Below are 14,399 nucleotides of genomic sequence, written 5' to 3' on the forward strand. Positions count from 1 at the left end.
ATATAGCGCAACGTTTACAAAATCTGTTTTAGATGGATAACAAATATTTATAAAGCTTACCTTAGTTCATACGCAGTTAATATTTATATCAAGACTTGTTTTGATCAAAACTTAATTCAAGAGTCCATTATCACTTATATTTTTATTACTTTTAATACAAGAAATAACGAATAAAAAGCATTAAAAACTCTCTGCCGACAATCCACATTCAACTCCTATTAAGTGATAATGACAACTGACAATTTGATAACCCAACTGACAACTAACTGACTGATTGTGTCATTCATTTCATCGAATTGTTCAAGGAGAATCGAGTCAAAGTCGTTAAATCGATTCAGGTTGAGCGGAGTGAGATAAAAATAATAACGTTATACGGTCTAAGTTATAATAAAATATTGGGTAAGTATTCTTTTTAAATACGCATCTTATGTATTAAAATTTTAATAAAGAATCAACAAAAGTAATGGAAGCTTCGTATTTTCTATTCACAGATAACACCGTTTCCAGAGGAAACTACATGGAAGTCGCTGTGAAAGGGTATATTGTTAGCAATGGTGCCGTAATTTTCTGTTACTAATAATTTCTTGTCTCCATTCAGGTTTTTTAATTGATGATAATGGAATGATAACCACGCACTGTGCTGACGGTATATACTGGTGGGGCATCAGTAAGAGATAATAGATGAGAACGAAAAAGCAGATCAGTTAGATCAACGTGATGAGTACACCATGAAATCAGCATGATGATTTTCAGGGGGACTACGGGAAGGTCCACCTAACAGAGTACACTGCTAGCAATAGAACTGGTAGTTCGCATTACAAACAATTCCTTCCCCCTTGTTCCATCCAGGTTTTTTAAATGGGGAATAATCGAATGGTAATCCCGCTTGCGCTATCGCAAAACACTGGCGGGGCACCAGTGAGGAATGAAAGGTGAACATGACCTTTATATGTAACTTTTAAGGGTTATTTTTTATTTGTTATGGGATTATTTCATACTGGTAGGATAATAAATGGTCATACAAAATATTAGCTAGGTACTCATTACCTTTATTTTATTATAATCTGTGATATGAGTTATAATATTTTATACAAAACTATTGCCGTGTGGTTCCGGCATAAAATGGCCCATCCCTTCCTTTCCCATAGGTGTTGTAAGAGGTAATTAAGGGGATTTAATGGTCGAGTGATTGGCAGGAGCGTCTCTCTCAAAATGCCATCAAAGCCTTACTGTGGTTGCCAACTCGCCTGCTAAACGTGGCGACTACTAGCATAATTCCCTTTTTGGCGAAGATTTGTGTTCAGTTAACGGTAGATATAATGATGATACCATACAACTCGGTATTATCCCACTATTGGGCATAGGATTGTCTCGATAGGAATAGGTTGCTGTTTATAATAGTTTTCTGTACACCATTTTTGCTATGTGGTAATACAAAATGTTTTATCTTGAGTTTTAATTTTTTTTACTGGTGCATTTGTATTTTTATTTTTTTATTCTTATAATATCCTGGGGAAGGAGTGGTGACACAACATATTTTTGCTACATTCGCATATGGAATTTTTACATCTTTGTTTCTCAGTAATTGGTAACTCTTAATGTAGGTACTTACTTAAATTTACATTACATTTGTTAATCTATGTAAAGGAAAATTGTATAAGAAGGACAATATAGAGAGGAGAAAAATAGTGGATTTCAACCGACTTCAAAAAGAAGGAGGTTCTTAATTCGGCTGTATAATTTTTTTGTTACCTCGTAACTCCATCAGTTCTAGATTTGGAAAATTCATTTTTTTTCTTCTTAAAGGATATATTTACAAATTGGCTCCATAGATATTTTATCGAAATCGGTTCAGTAGTTTAGTTTTTAAATTTTAATAACTGGTTTTATCGCATTCGAAGTCGGTTATTTTTGTGGGACATAATCTTTAATGTTTATTTCTATGTAATGCTGTTATTATTTATTAAGTGGGTTGTTAGATCGTCGTACCCAATAAATATTAACTTTGGATAATATTGGAATGTTTTTGCTAGTGGGCTTGTTTCGGAAAGCTCACCTGTAAGTGGCAGCTTAAGTTCAAGACAGTTTCTATGATACGATCTGATAGTGTTTTCTTTGTTGCTGTTTTAACGATAAATATATCAAAAGCCTCTTAATCAAAGCTTTGTGAGTAGGGAGTCGAAGTCTGTATTCTCGATCGGACTCTTTGTAAGTAATATTTCATTACCAAGTCTGGTTTCTAATCTGTGTAATCAATTTTGAGGTTTAATTAAATGAAACTTATATTTTTGTCATTAAATAATAAACCAAGGAAATAAAGTAAGTAGGTGAATAATCAACAAATTTTATTTTTCATTAAAATTTAATTCGGATTGTTATTATTCAGTATCATATGTCTGGTACTAATTCATTTCAGAAAAAATGTCCTTTATAATTTTCCTTTCTTAAAAATTACGGCAAACTCGACGCTGGATTAATTCGTCCTGAAAGCAGAAAATCTCACATAAATATCTAAAAAGGAGGAGCCCCACACGTGTCCCTTCAATAGCGGTCAAAAACGTGCGTTAAAATGTATGTGGCGATACATATGTATGTGGGGCGAATCTCAAACGAGATAAATCACAGAGCAGGCGTTATGCACATAATTCTTGGGCTTCGGACCACTTGACATTAGCAAGGTCTTGTCCCCTCACATGAATATAATTTAGGTGATACTAGAAGTACCCTTTTAGAGTTTACATTATAAGGTATTCTTACTAATATTATAAATGTGAAAGTGAGTTTATTTGTTACCTCATAGAGCTTTAATGACTTAACCAGTTACTATGACATTTAGTATATGTATACTATGTGGGATGGAAAAGGACACTTACAGGTTACTTTTTATCTTGGTGGATGAATATGTCCTAGTCTCGCATACGAAGTCGTGGTTAAAAGCTAGTATTTTTATAATGAGAACCCTACTTCGAAAAGAAGGTCTTCTATATTAAATAGTTTTAACTTCCTTGAGATTCATATTAATTTCGACGACGAACTTTGATGTAAAGAAAAAAAAATTTGTAACTGGTAACCATTCAAAATAGTATTTTGTTCCATGTTCCAGTAATAATTATTTTTATTATTATTAAAAATAAGTTATTTTAAATTAATTTCAGGAGTCTATGCGACGGTATTTCTTGTCAAAGTATTTATCTGCATAGGTATAATTTTATCTATATTTGCTATATGCTGTAGTTGATATAAAAAAAATACATTTAGATCTATAACTATACAAGTATATTTATTATAATAACACATTTATATTCTTAGTTACATCATGTTGTATTAACAGCAATGTTAAATTTACTTATTATTTATTTATTTAACACTTCATTGCATCAGTATTACAGGAATTATTAAAGGATTTTCAATAAGCATAGTTTAGTACAAAAGATGGTCTTATTGCTAAGCAATCTGTTCCAGACAACCATTGCGTAGAAGGAATTAAAAATTGAATGGGTGGATGGCGTGTTAAAAAGACATGTAAAATTGATTATAAGCTTAGGTAGTGGGATTTAACTAAGTTTTTAAAAATAGGCATAGGTTGAGTGCACCGTACAAAGGTAGGGAGTGAGTTTTATAAACGAATTGCTTGCACTGAAAATGATTTGGAGTAGATAAAGGAAAAATGATAAAAATGATGTAGGAATCTAATGACGGAGGTTGTCAGTAGTACATAAAAAATAAGAATTTCACTTGCCAAATATTAAAAAAAAATCAATCTCTTGACATAAAGTTCTTTTAAATAATGGGGTGTAGCTGGATTAAAAAGAAATGAATTGAGAAAAGAATTTCATAAGGGAAAGTATGTGCCAGTTACGACGATGACAGATTGAGAGCCACTTGAGCCGTGTACGATATTGGGATACATGGTCATATTTGCGTAGCCCAAATATGAATCGTTTGCATAAATTCCAAAGACGCTCAAGTTTATTTAACTGCCTTCGGTGACAATTTAAATAACAGGAGTCAATGTAGTCAAGAAATTAAGTAATTTATTAATTTAAATAAGATATTTTAATATTAGAATGATTTTAATTTTTTTTCTTATTATTGTTTAAATTTTTTTGGTTAAGTATAATTAGGTATTAAACAACCATAAAATATCCGTTGTGGTTGTTTAATACCTTTATTATAAATTTCATTTGTATATGGTGCTAAACTGTTTAAGGACAATTTACACGTTATAATTAAATTGTGTTCCATAAAAAAAAAAACCCAGACTTCACTTGTGGCAGTGTGGTGGTTTAGTTTTTAAAACAAATATTTTGATTTGAAAACTAAACTACTGAACCGATTTTAATATAATTTCTATGGGTTCTCAACGATTTGGAAAAAAATCTTTTTCAAATCGGTTTACCAGCGACTGAGTTATTAGGTAATAAACAAAAAAAGACAACCGAATTGAGGAGCTCCTTTTTTTGAAGTTGGTTTTTTTTATGGGTGAAAATGGTATGGTAACCCCACCTGCGCTAACGGGATACGCTGGCGGAGCACCAGTGAAGGGTGATAGATGAGAATGACAACAGGCCAGTTAGCCCATCATGATGAATTCATTAGGAATTAACCATGATAGTTTCCAGGGGGAACCGCGAGGAGGTCGACCTGGTTGGGTATATTGCTAGCAATGGGATACTCAGTCTCCATTACTAACAATCCCTTTCCTCCCTTTTGAAGTTGGTTGAAAAGTCATGTTTTTCGCAGTGAGTAACCCATAATAAATTACTGTTGGGTCCTATTTAATTGTGTCACTTTATCACGGTCCTATGCTAACCAGTGGATAAGCCACTGCTTTGTCGGTATTCGTACTGCGTCATCTGTACGTTAGTTTGGTAGAATATCGACTGTTCTATTCTCCGCTCTTGACCACTACTCCTATATAGCCTTGGTACACTGTCAATCCTTATTCCTAGCCATGTATTCTATTTATGAAATATAGCAGATTTTATATTTTATCATACACAAAAAGGACATTATAAAATTGTTAACAATGAGAATAGATTAACAAAAGGCGAGCTCAACCCTATTACGATTATAACATATCTTATCTAGACAGTTCTACATCTCTAACCTGTCCCTAGCACTAGCCCGAGATTGTGCCGAGAGGTTATCAGTGGGACCTAATTTAATTCATTATGCCCGCCTGTGTCGACCCTTCCCCGACAAGGCGAAAACGTCCCTATGCAAAATTCTTTAACCGAGATTATTAATGTGTTCCAGTTAACGGCCGTTCATTTCCCTTTCGTTTCCACACCGAATATTCTGGGATTAGCAAATGGAATTAAATGTTAAGACATTTTGAATCCTGTTAACACAGATTCTAAGTGATGGCAACGTGTGAATACTAGTTGTATCCCACTGCTTTGCCCGCGTGAATTAGGATAAAAGTAATGCTTTATTTTTGTAGCATTTTTTTAAACTCAACCTGTTGAACTGTCTATAAATCTTTAGAAGCCTGCAACGAACTAACAAATGTCCTCGTGTTCAACACTCTCAGTGATGCAACGGTAACCACTTTCTATCACGTGGAACGAGAGATTGTTTGTTTCCTAACAATAAAAACAAAGTATAACAGAGTGAGAAACATCTAAATATCTTTACAAGTTATAAATACTTAAATATTTTCATAGCATTAACATTTATAATATCAATAGGAAGTAACAACGGGACTTTCATGTTAATTTTTAGAATAAAAATCCCTGATACAAAAAGATAGAAAAATTATACAAGAAAAAAAATCACATCGCGACTATGAAAAGCAATAAGTATATAACATAGAAAATAAATATAAACAATTAAAAGCGTATATGTATATACTATGGTAGGTATATCTCTACTGCAGAAAAATGCATATTAAGTAGGTACATTCTGGGCTAATAGACTATTAAACAACTTTATCGAAACGGATGAAAAACCAGTTCCGATATGTTGGAGGTATTGTATATTACTTCAAAATTCAAATACTTTCGATATGTTTCACGGATAAAAAAAGAATTACATTGAAATTCTATTAATTAACCTAGTAATAAAATACTTTTGTAGTACCACAGTTTCCTGATTTGGTAATTATTTAAGCAGGGAAGAGCGTCTCTTTTTACTAGTAATGGTTACTTGATAAAACCTTGTGGAAACACACGAAAGACAGTATTGTATTCCATTAAAAAATCATATGCAGAAACATTGATCCGCATGTATATATATATATATATATATATATATATATATATATATATATATATATACACACATATGTGCGTCACAATTAACGAAAATATTGTGTCAGCTACACAACAAAAATATAAGTGCAATAACTTTCCAGTAAAAAAGGAAAGAACAACAGTTCTTACAAGTAACGCGATCTAACGGACCCATTACTAGCTATATACTCAGTAAAGTATATATTTCTCACACATCATCCCTTACCCCTCCTATGTATACTGATAGCAGATGCGAGGTTACAAATAGTACAAATAGGTTAATCTGTTCTATATAAAAAAAAAAACTTATGTTATTAATAACATTTACTTATTAAATAAAATAGAAGTGGTTCAATTATCGATTTGAAAGGTTGAATTGATGAAATGATTAAGTCTTTTTACAAATACATATTATAGAGGTAAGTAATGAAGATGAGTTGTTTATTAAAAATATTAATATTCCTTGTGGATATTATAATGGTAGTATATCTTTTTACAAATAAGTAGACTTACAATAATAATTGCAAAATAATAATATTATGAAAAAACGTAACATACGTATGCAGATACTTATATAATATTATTATGTAGGAATATTTTATAAATTAATTAAAGATGTTAAAAAAAAATTCGGTGTTATTTAATATTTTATAATAATCCAATAATAACAGTTTTATCTTTCCTGTTTATAATAATTTTAAATGAGTTGTAAGTAGACATACAGTTAATGTACTTACGTTTGTTATTACATTAATTTCGTACGAGTGTATTAATAATTTCATTTTCTTTTAATTATCACACATAAGTATGTTAAATTTGATAGTTTATATATCTACCATAATTATCATCATAACTTGATAACGTCCCATTATTGGTCATAGGCCCCGCTCCCATAAGGAGAAATAACTGAAGTGAGTTTACACTATCATCACAGTAACGATAGGCAGGTAATACAGACCTATATTTCTTTCCATTTTTTGCACTGGATTTTTTTATACAACTTAGAATGGCAAACAAGCTGACGGCCCACCTGATGGAAAGTGGTAACCGTCGCCTATAGACATAAGCAGTACCATAGACATCATAGAGTATACTGTTTCGCCCATGATACCCCCCATGCGTTGCCATTCCAGAGGATTTAGGTGTTAATCCTCTGTACCTTGTAAATTCACGCCATATCCAACCCTTCAAACTGAAACACAGCCATGCAATGCTCATGCATGCAACCGAAAAATAGCCGTGTTGTGTTCGGAGATAATTTTATTTATAGATTAATATTTAATTATAAAAAGCAAGTCGTTAAAAATTAACATGTATAAGATGTTATTAAATAATAAATGATTTGAAAAAACTAGCTGTGCTATCAATGTCATACGCAAGAAGAATTTTCGTATTTTTCCATGAGAATGCGATATTAACTCAGCTATTACGTTATCTCCCCATCGGATTACATCTAAATCGGTCCAATAATTTTTGTGTGATGCGTCCATAGACATGGTCTAGTTACAGTTTTATTATATTATAGATAGGGAATAGCAATAAAAAAAGATTATTCACCAAAGGACCCATTAATCAAAAAGCAGATTCGTATTTGCATACTAATCACCATAACTGGGGTAGGTACATGCCTATAAAACTGTTTCATTCCTCTTCAAATCAAGTCCGAACCGCCAATCGACAGAGAAATGAATATTTATTTCATTTATTGCTTCTGTTCTTTGTTTGTTTTCAGTTTTCATTCGGGTTGTAACGATGGAGGGAAGTTGTGTTCTGGTTCACAAACGACCCTACAATAGCTTCCTTTATGCCGTCATAGACATTCCACGATATAGGAGAGGTCGAAGTAGCGATTTATTTATATATAAGCCTTGTGTACATAAAAAATGTTAACTTTTTATGTACTTAGATGTAATATATGCTTACGTAAATTATTCAATTTAAACTAAAATTAATTAAATTTGTAAATATTCGTAGTTACTATGGGACTAAAAAACTGAATTTTGCTAGTTGTCTTTACATAAATTGTATTAAAAGAAAAAAAAACATAAGTTTATAGACTTAATAACATAAACAAAAGTAATTTATCATAAAATCAATATTTTTTTGTACATTTTTAAACTAATTGAATATTGTAAAAGCTGTTGCAGCATAGATTTATATCTCCTATAAGAGATATCAATTAATTTATATGAGAAATTTATAAATATTAAAATAATCAAAAAATAGCTTTTTGAAGATTACGAATTATAAATAAGATTTTGACTTATTTAGATTGCTTTAACAAATAATCGTATAAAATATTTAATTAACATTAAACGTTTACCAAACCAATGAATTTACTTTAGCTGTTTTTTTTTTTCACCATCGTGAACAAGAATTGTTTACGATGGTTTCCAGGGGGAACCACGTGGAGGTCGACCTGACAGGATATATTGCTAGTAATGGGGCTATTTGACCCCATTACTAACAATCCCTTTCCCCCCTACTTTAGCTGTTGAACGAAAACTTATAACAGTTTTCGTTTTGCGTTAAATTTTCAATTTCAAGATAAAAAACAAAACTGTACTAGTTAAGAAAGGTCTGTAGATGGTTTTAGTTATTATTAATAAGATGGTTAAAATATTAATCATGGGTATAAGCAAATAAAGAACCCTGAACATGCCACGTAGCGGCATATAGTCTCAAACTAAGCATGTATCAAGTTAGTACTTAAACTGGACATAATTTAATATTTTTTTAATATAAATAGGTACGTTGTAACAAACACTAATGAGTACTCAGACTACTAACGTTTATATTGTGCAGAAATAGAACTCGTAACTTTTATAAGGATAAGTACCTACTATTATAATAATAGACTAGAATAAATAAATTTAATTTTAATGGTTATGCAATAACTTAACCACAGCATCTAGGTTATTGATCTATTTATTAATACGGAAAATTTATATATATAATAAATATAAATAGATACTTATAATTTGTCTCACCGAGTACTTCACGTAAATGCCACCGATATATCTTCGTCCTTGTCCAAATCAGCAAACCTGTTGATACCGAATTTAGCTGATGTCCCTTGTGAGTTTAATTTGTTGATTTCAATTAAATTCGTTACAAAGTTACGATAACGCTTGAGGTATTCTTGCTCAGTTTTGTACTCTCTTCCGTATGATTGTATGAACTCTAGGAATAATTTTGGCGCGTCTATTAATTTGTATTGTATTGCGGTAGTCTCGTCTGAGTCTTCAAACTCGTAATCGTAGCCTTTCTTGGCTGCGTTTACTGTCACCAACAAAATCGCTGTCGTTATGAATATTAATTTCATTGTTTCTATAATTAATGTGCACAACATAGAAAGAGTAAGAATGTGAATAAATGAAGCCTTAGACGCGACTGTTGATGATTTGATTGCAACGCACTATTTTTAAACTCCTTGGTAAACTTGTTTTATATATAGGAGCTTGTTTCTAATCAAGGCACACTATCATTACATCATTTTTTAATAAAAACAATCTATACTACTGATTTATCATTGATTGAAGCTTATTCATAATAAATAAAGGATTTTGTTTCATAAAAAATAGACACGGGAATAATCTCTGTTGATTAGAAAAACAATGTTCGAAATTAGCACAGAATTGGTGAATAAAAAACAGTGGAATTTCAAATTATTCTTTTTTTTTAAGTTAGTCCTTCAATAACTTATACTTTTTCACTACCAACATCCTGTTGTTTTTACACAATAGTTAGCTAGTAAATACTGCTATATGGCATTAAGATCGCTATGTGAACAAATTTTTTGTGTGCAATAAAGAATAAAAAATTAATAAAATAAACAAATAAGACAAATAAGTACACGTTTCTCCGAAAAAAAAAACGTGCATCCATAAATGACGAAATGTCTATATTATTATTAATAAATAGATATTGTATGTTTCCATATAGAGTTTGCTTCGTAATAAGAAATTTAATACTCTACAAAGAAAAACGATAGCGTTAATCGACATAAAATGAAAATGGTTGTCACACTTTTGGGAGTAAACCTCACAAATTGGAAATATAATTGTGAAATTCGGTTCAGAATTGACAGCGTAATCGTGTAACATAGTCGCAAGAAGAGAAAAAAGGGACAATTGAGTCTTAATTCCTTTAGAAATCACTTAAAAAGAGAATACAGCCACAGGATGCGATGGAATCCATAATAAATTCTTTGATTTTAGTTAATTTTGCCTTAGATAAGTATAGATTTTTAATCTTAAATTCAATATCGCGAGCACTTTCTAAAATGAGGTTACTTAGCTTAATATATAAAAAAAATATCTATATTAAATCTGGTGTACCGACTAATTTTATTGGATAGAGGGCATTTTTGGTTGTAGCCGAGGTTGGGATTTACTTAATCTCGTTTGATGAGTGACTCAAAGTATTATTAAAAAAATTTAACTTTTCGCTTTCAGAAATATGATCTATTACTTTTTCTGCTTACAAGTTGCCGTCCCTTAAAAGAAAAGTAAACATTGTTACAAAGATGTCACAAGATGCATTATAAATAGCGCCCTTTAATTTAATGATAGTCAACAATTTTAATAAATTGAAATGTATTACTTATAATTACAGGTGTTAAAATAGGATTCTTTTTATTATATTTTAGTAGAAGGATTCAACTAGTTAACCTTACAAATATCACAGTTTAAAGTACTTGTCTATTATAAAACGTCAGTGAAGTTTTAACACTACATAAGTATTTTTTTTGCATTTTCATATTTTAATTCGATTCAATTGTTAAGAGAAGTGCAGGTCGCCTGAACTAATCAGAAATTTGGACTTTAAATATTTGCCCTATACTGTAAAAAAACTAATAAAATAGAAATAGACGTTTTATTTAGTTCTTTTTGTTGCCACAACTTACACTCTGTTAAAATTTCACTGACGAAATGTTATTTTATTCTTTTTATCGTTTGTTTATTACCTTTTGGCGTCCTAACTACTCAACAAATCGTTACAAAATGTAGTATATATATTAGGGATAAAGAAAGATATAGCTTACTTTTTATCATAGGCACGTTATTAAAGTAGTAAAAACTACAATAGAAATGAAATATAATATGCTCACCTGTCGCTCAAACTAAACGCCACTGTTGGATCTTCACCAACTGCTAGATCTGCAAACATGTTGATACCGAAAGTAGCAGATGACTTTTGCGAGTTCAGTTTGTTGATTTCAATCAAATTATTATAAAAGTTTTTATAGCGGTTCGTGTATTCTTCTTGAGTATTATATTTCCTTCCATATGTTTGTATGAACTCTTGAAATAATTTTGGAGCATCATCTAAATTATATTGAACTGCAGGAGTTTTATCCGCATCTTCAAATTTGTAATCGTAACCTCGTATACGACCGGCACTTACTAAGTTAAAAAAAATCACAGTTACGATTGGTATTATTAACTTCATTGTTTCTCTTATAGTACACAAAGAACGCGATGTGATAAAACGATGATCAAGACGCATCTGAGGACAATTTGATTACAATACAAACAAGTACAAGTCCTGAGAAACTTGTTCTTCATGAAGGCCTTTGTGACGATTCTTGTTTGACTAATACTATAAAATTTTAAATTAACAATAGAAATAATAATCATACATTATATCTGGTTGTATTATGTATAATGACTAGACTTGATTGACTGGTTTAGTGGTTGAGAGAACTATTTGTTCACTATTTAAACGGCTGCAGTAAAAAAGTAAAATGTCAATGTTTCTTTTTATGATGCAAGCAAATTTAATTAGGTATTTGATATTAAAGAAATATTAATGGAATGTATTAAAATATTGAAATGTAATATTCGACACAGCCACATAAAAATATTACAGGAAGAGAAATCTAAACAGTTAGTCCTTTTAATATCTTATACTATATATTTATTTTAGGTTATATTACCTGTTTGTTATTTCTTGATATAAAGCACAGCCCAGACTACTAAACCTAGAAACTTGAAAATCTTATATACCCTGTTTTATATGTAATATAGATATCTACTTAAAAGAGTTTTGTAAAATTTTTATAAAAAAGAAAAATGACTTTGAAGGTTTTCTTTTAGTAAAATAAATTTTTGTATTGATTTTCTAATATAAAAAGCTTGTCCAAAAACTACATAACTAAGTTAAAAGTTGTAAACGAAATAAGACCGTAACAGTGCCAAAGTCTTGAAAGCTTTTAAATCTATTGTCAGTTGCTTCATACAATAGAACATTTTTAAATGGCGAATATAACATTTTAAATTTAAGCGACGGGCACTGGCGAAGCGAGATAAGACAACAAAGGTTTATCAGGCCCGGTAGCTACGTAGTGCGCAAAGCCGTTGAATTACTCTGCGAGACCACTTGGCTTGGGCTTATCTATCAACAAAACATCCACAATTTCTGTCTAGAAAGGTAACAGAAAGGGTTTTAAGGGTTGTACACAATTGTCTTTGTGTGGAAAATGCTAGCATATCATACAATATTAATTCATGCCACTGCAACCCTCAGTTTTACCTGCGTGAACTGCGATGATTGTGTCCTATATATTAATGGACATTTAGTAGTAACTACATATAGCAGTTCTGAAGAACATCCTCCCATTTTTCTATGTTTACACAATAGACATGAGTAGGATGGTACTGTATAAAAATACTTTATTCTATTAAATATTTATAACTTTTATACAATATTTTATACAGGGATAGGATAGAGGTACCTACTGTACCTACAACTCTTATTATTTTAGATATATAAGTAGTGAATATATATAGTTCAATATCACTGAATCTCTACTGAAATAGAACAAATATGGTAATAGCATTTTTTTTTTATTAGATATAGGCTCGTCTCAATATAGACTGACAACATTATTGACATTTTGCATTTAAGTCTTCATTGATATTTTATATCCTGTTTCCAATAAATTGGATAATTTGGCATCAATAGTTTATAGCTTCACTTATTTATGAATTTTGAAAATTCTTTATATTGCGCATTCGCAATCACAACCTATTCGTACATGTCCAGTTTAAGTTAATTATACCATTCCTATTTCACATTTATCATATTTTATTATAATTTCGAGAAAACAACAAATTTCATATATTTTATAATAATAGTAACACCATAATCTAAAATAGGTTTACGAAAAAATCTCTACATCTCCCTACAAAAGGCTGCTATATTAAATACTTGCAGAATAGTCAGAAAATTCTTAGATATAGATGAGGATGAAGTAGCCACCCGTCATACACAAACATAACCTTCCATAGAAACATACACACTGCACTTACTTGGTCACGTAACCGTAAGTGTAGTATAATTACCAGCGCTAAAAGCTGAGAAATAAACAATTCAATGTAAACAATAATAATAAAAATGTTTTTGTATGTATTCGTATCTAGATTCTTACTGTGTGATAGTGTCAACTTGTGAAATTATTATAAAAACGTGTTTATAAATAAAGATTGATAGTCACTGAGTGATTAGTTGAATGGAGAAAACTTTCCAGTTATAATTATTTATAATGGACAGTCAAGGATAAATGAAACGCTGTTTTTGGTACGAGAGCTCACAACTTTACGGAATTAATAGACAAATAGTTTGAAAAATTTGCTTTCCAACAGTTCAATTCAATGACATTCGAACCCATATTTCTCAAATACCTATCCGGCCAATTGTGTTCCTAGTTATATCACGGTAGGAATCAGTAGGCGTATTTTTTAACCATTTTTTCAAATGTCACGTTTGATGCAATTCCACCGGATTGCGCTGGATGGAATGTAAATTTCCCAACGTATATCAATTAGGATTTCCGAATGCAGGGGTTGGCATTTTAAAATATTTTCAAACTTTACAGCATACGAGATATTAGATTGTCGAAGCTAGGCATTAGATTTATGACGGGATTTCACATCTATTTCATTATCATCATCATCATATCAGCCGTCAACTGCTTACTGCTGAATACAGGCTCACTCCTAATTAGAGGGTTTTGTCAATAGTTGTTGCACTTGGTAGGCGAGTTGGAAACTGCAAGCTTTGGTGATGTTTAAACAGGGTCGCTGCCGCCCATTTCTGGATTATTAAGTTCCCTTAGTTGCCCCCTTACGACACTTACGGGATAGGAAGAGGTGGGCC

At 31.1% G+C, this 14,399-nt stretch overlaps 2 protein-coding genes across 3 annotated transcripts in view; both read right to left on the reverse strand.

Moving 5' to 3' along the window:
• LOC113510810 (sodium-independent sulfate anion transporter-like) overlaps nt 1-232 on the reverse strand; it is a 45,906-nt gene extending 45,674 nt beyond the window's left edge. The window contains exon 1 of the mRNA XM_026894349.3: nt 61-232. The gene's annotated coding sequence lies outside the window, so the exon portion shown is untranslated. The remainder of the gene's footprint in view (nt 1-60) is intronic.
• A 2,096-nt stretch (nt 233-2,328) lies between these two features.
• On the reverse strand, nt 2,329-11,766 carry LOC113512361 (cathepsin F-like). 2 transcript variants are annotated; one of them, XM_026896195.3, is made up of 2 exons: nt 11,350-11,765; nt 2,329-2,483 (listed from the first exon to the last, which is right to left on the reverse strand). In XM_026896195.3, the coding sequence occupies exons 1-2, from the start codon at nt 11,745-11,747 to the stop codon at nt 2,474-2,476; spliced, it is 408 nt and encodes a 135-aa protein (XP_026751996.2). In that variant the 5' UTR covers nt 11,748-11,765; the 3' UTR covers nt 2,329-2,473. The 2 variants fall into 2 exon arrangements, with proteins under 2 accessions (XP_026751996.2, XP_052759484.1); XM_052903524.1 differs by lacking the exon at nt 2,329-2,483 and adding an exon at nt 9,343-9,518 and having other exon boundaries at nt 11,350-11,766.
• Between the last annotated feature and the right edge of the window lie 2,633 nt (nt 11,767-14,399).

Source organism: Galleria mellonella, unplaced genomic scaffold, assembly GCF_026898425.1.
Source record: "Galleria mellonella isolate WM207_F2 unplaced genomic scaffold, CSIRO_AGI_GalMel_v1 utg139, whole genome shotgun sequence".
Lineage (NCBI taxonomy): Eukaryota > Metazoa > Arthropoda > Insecta > Lepidoptera > Pyralidae > Galleria > Galleria mellonella.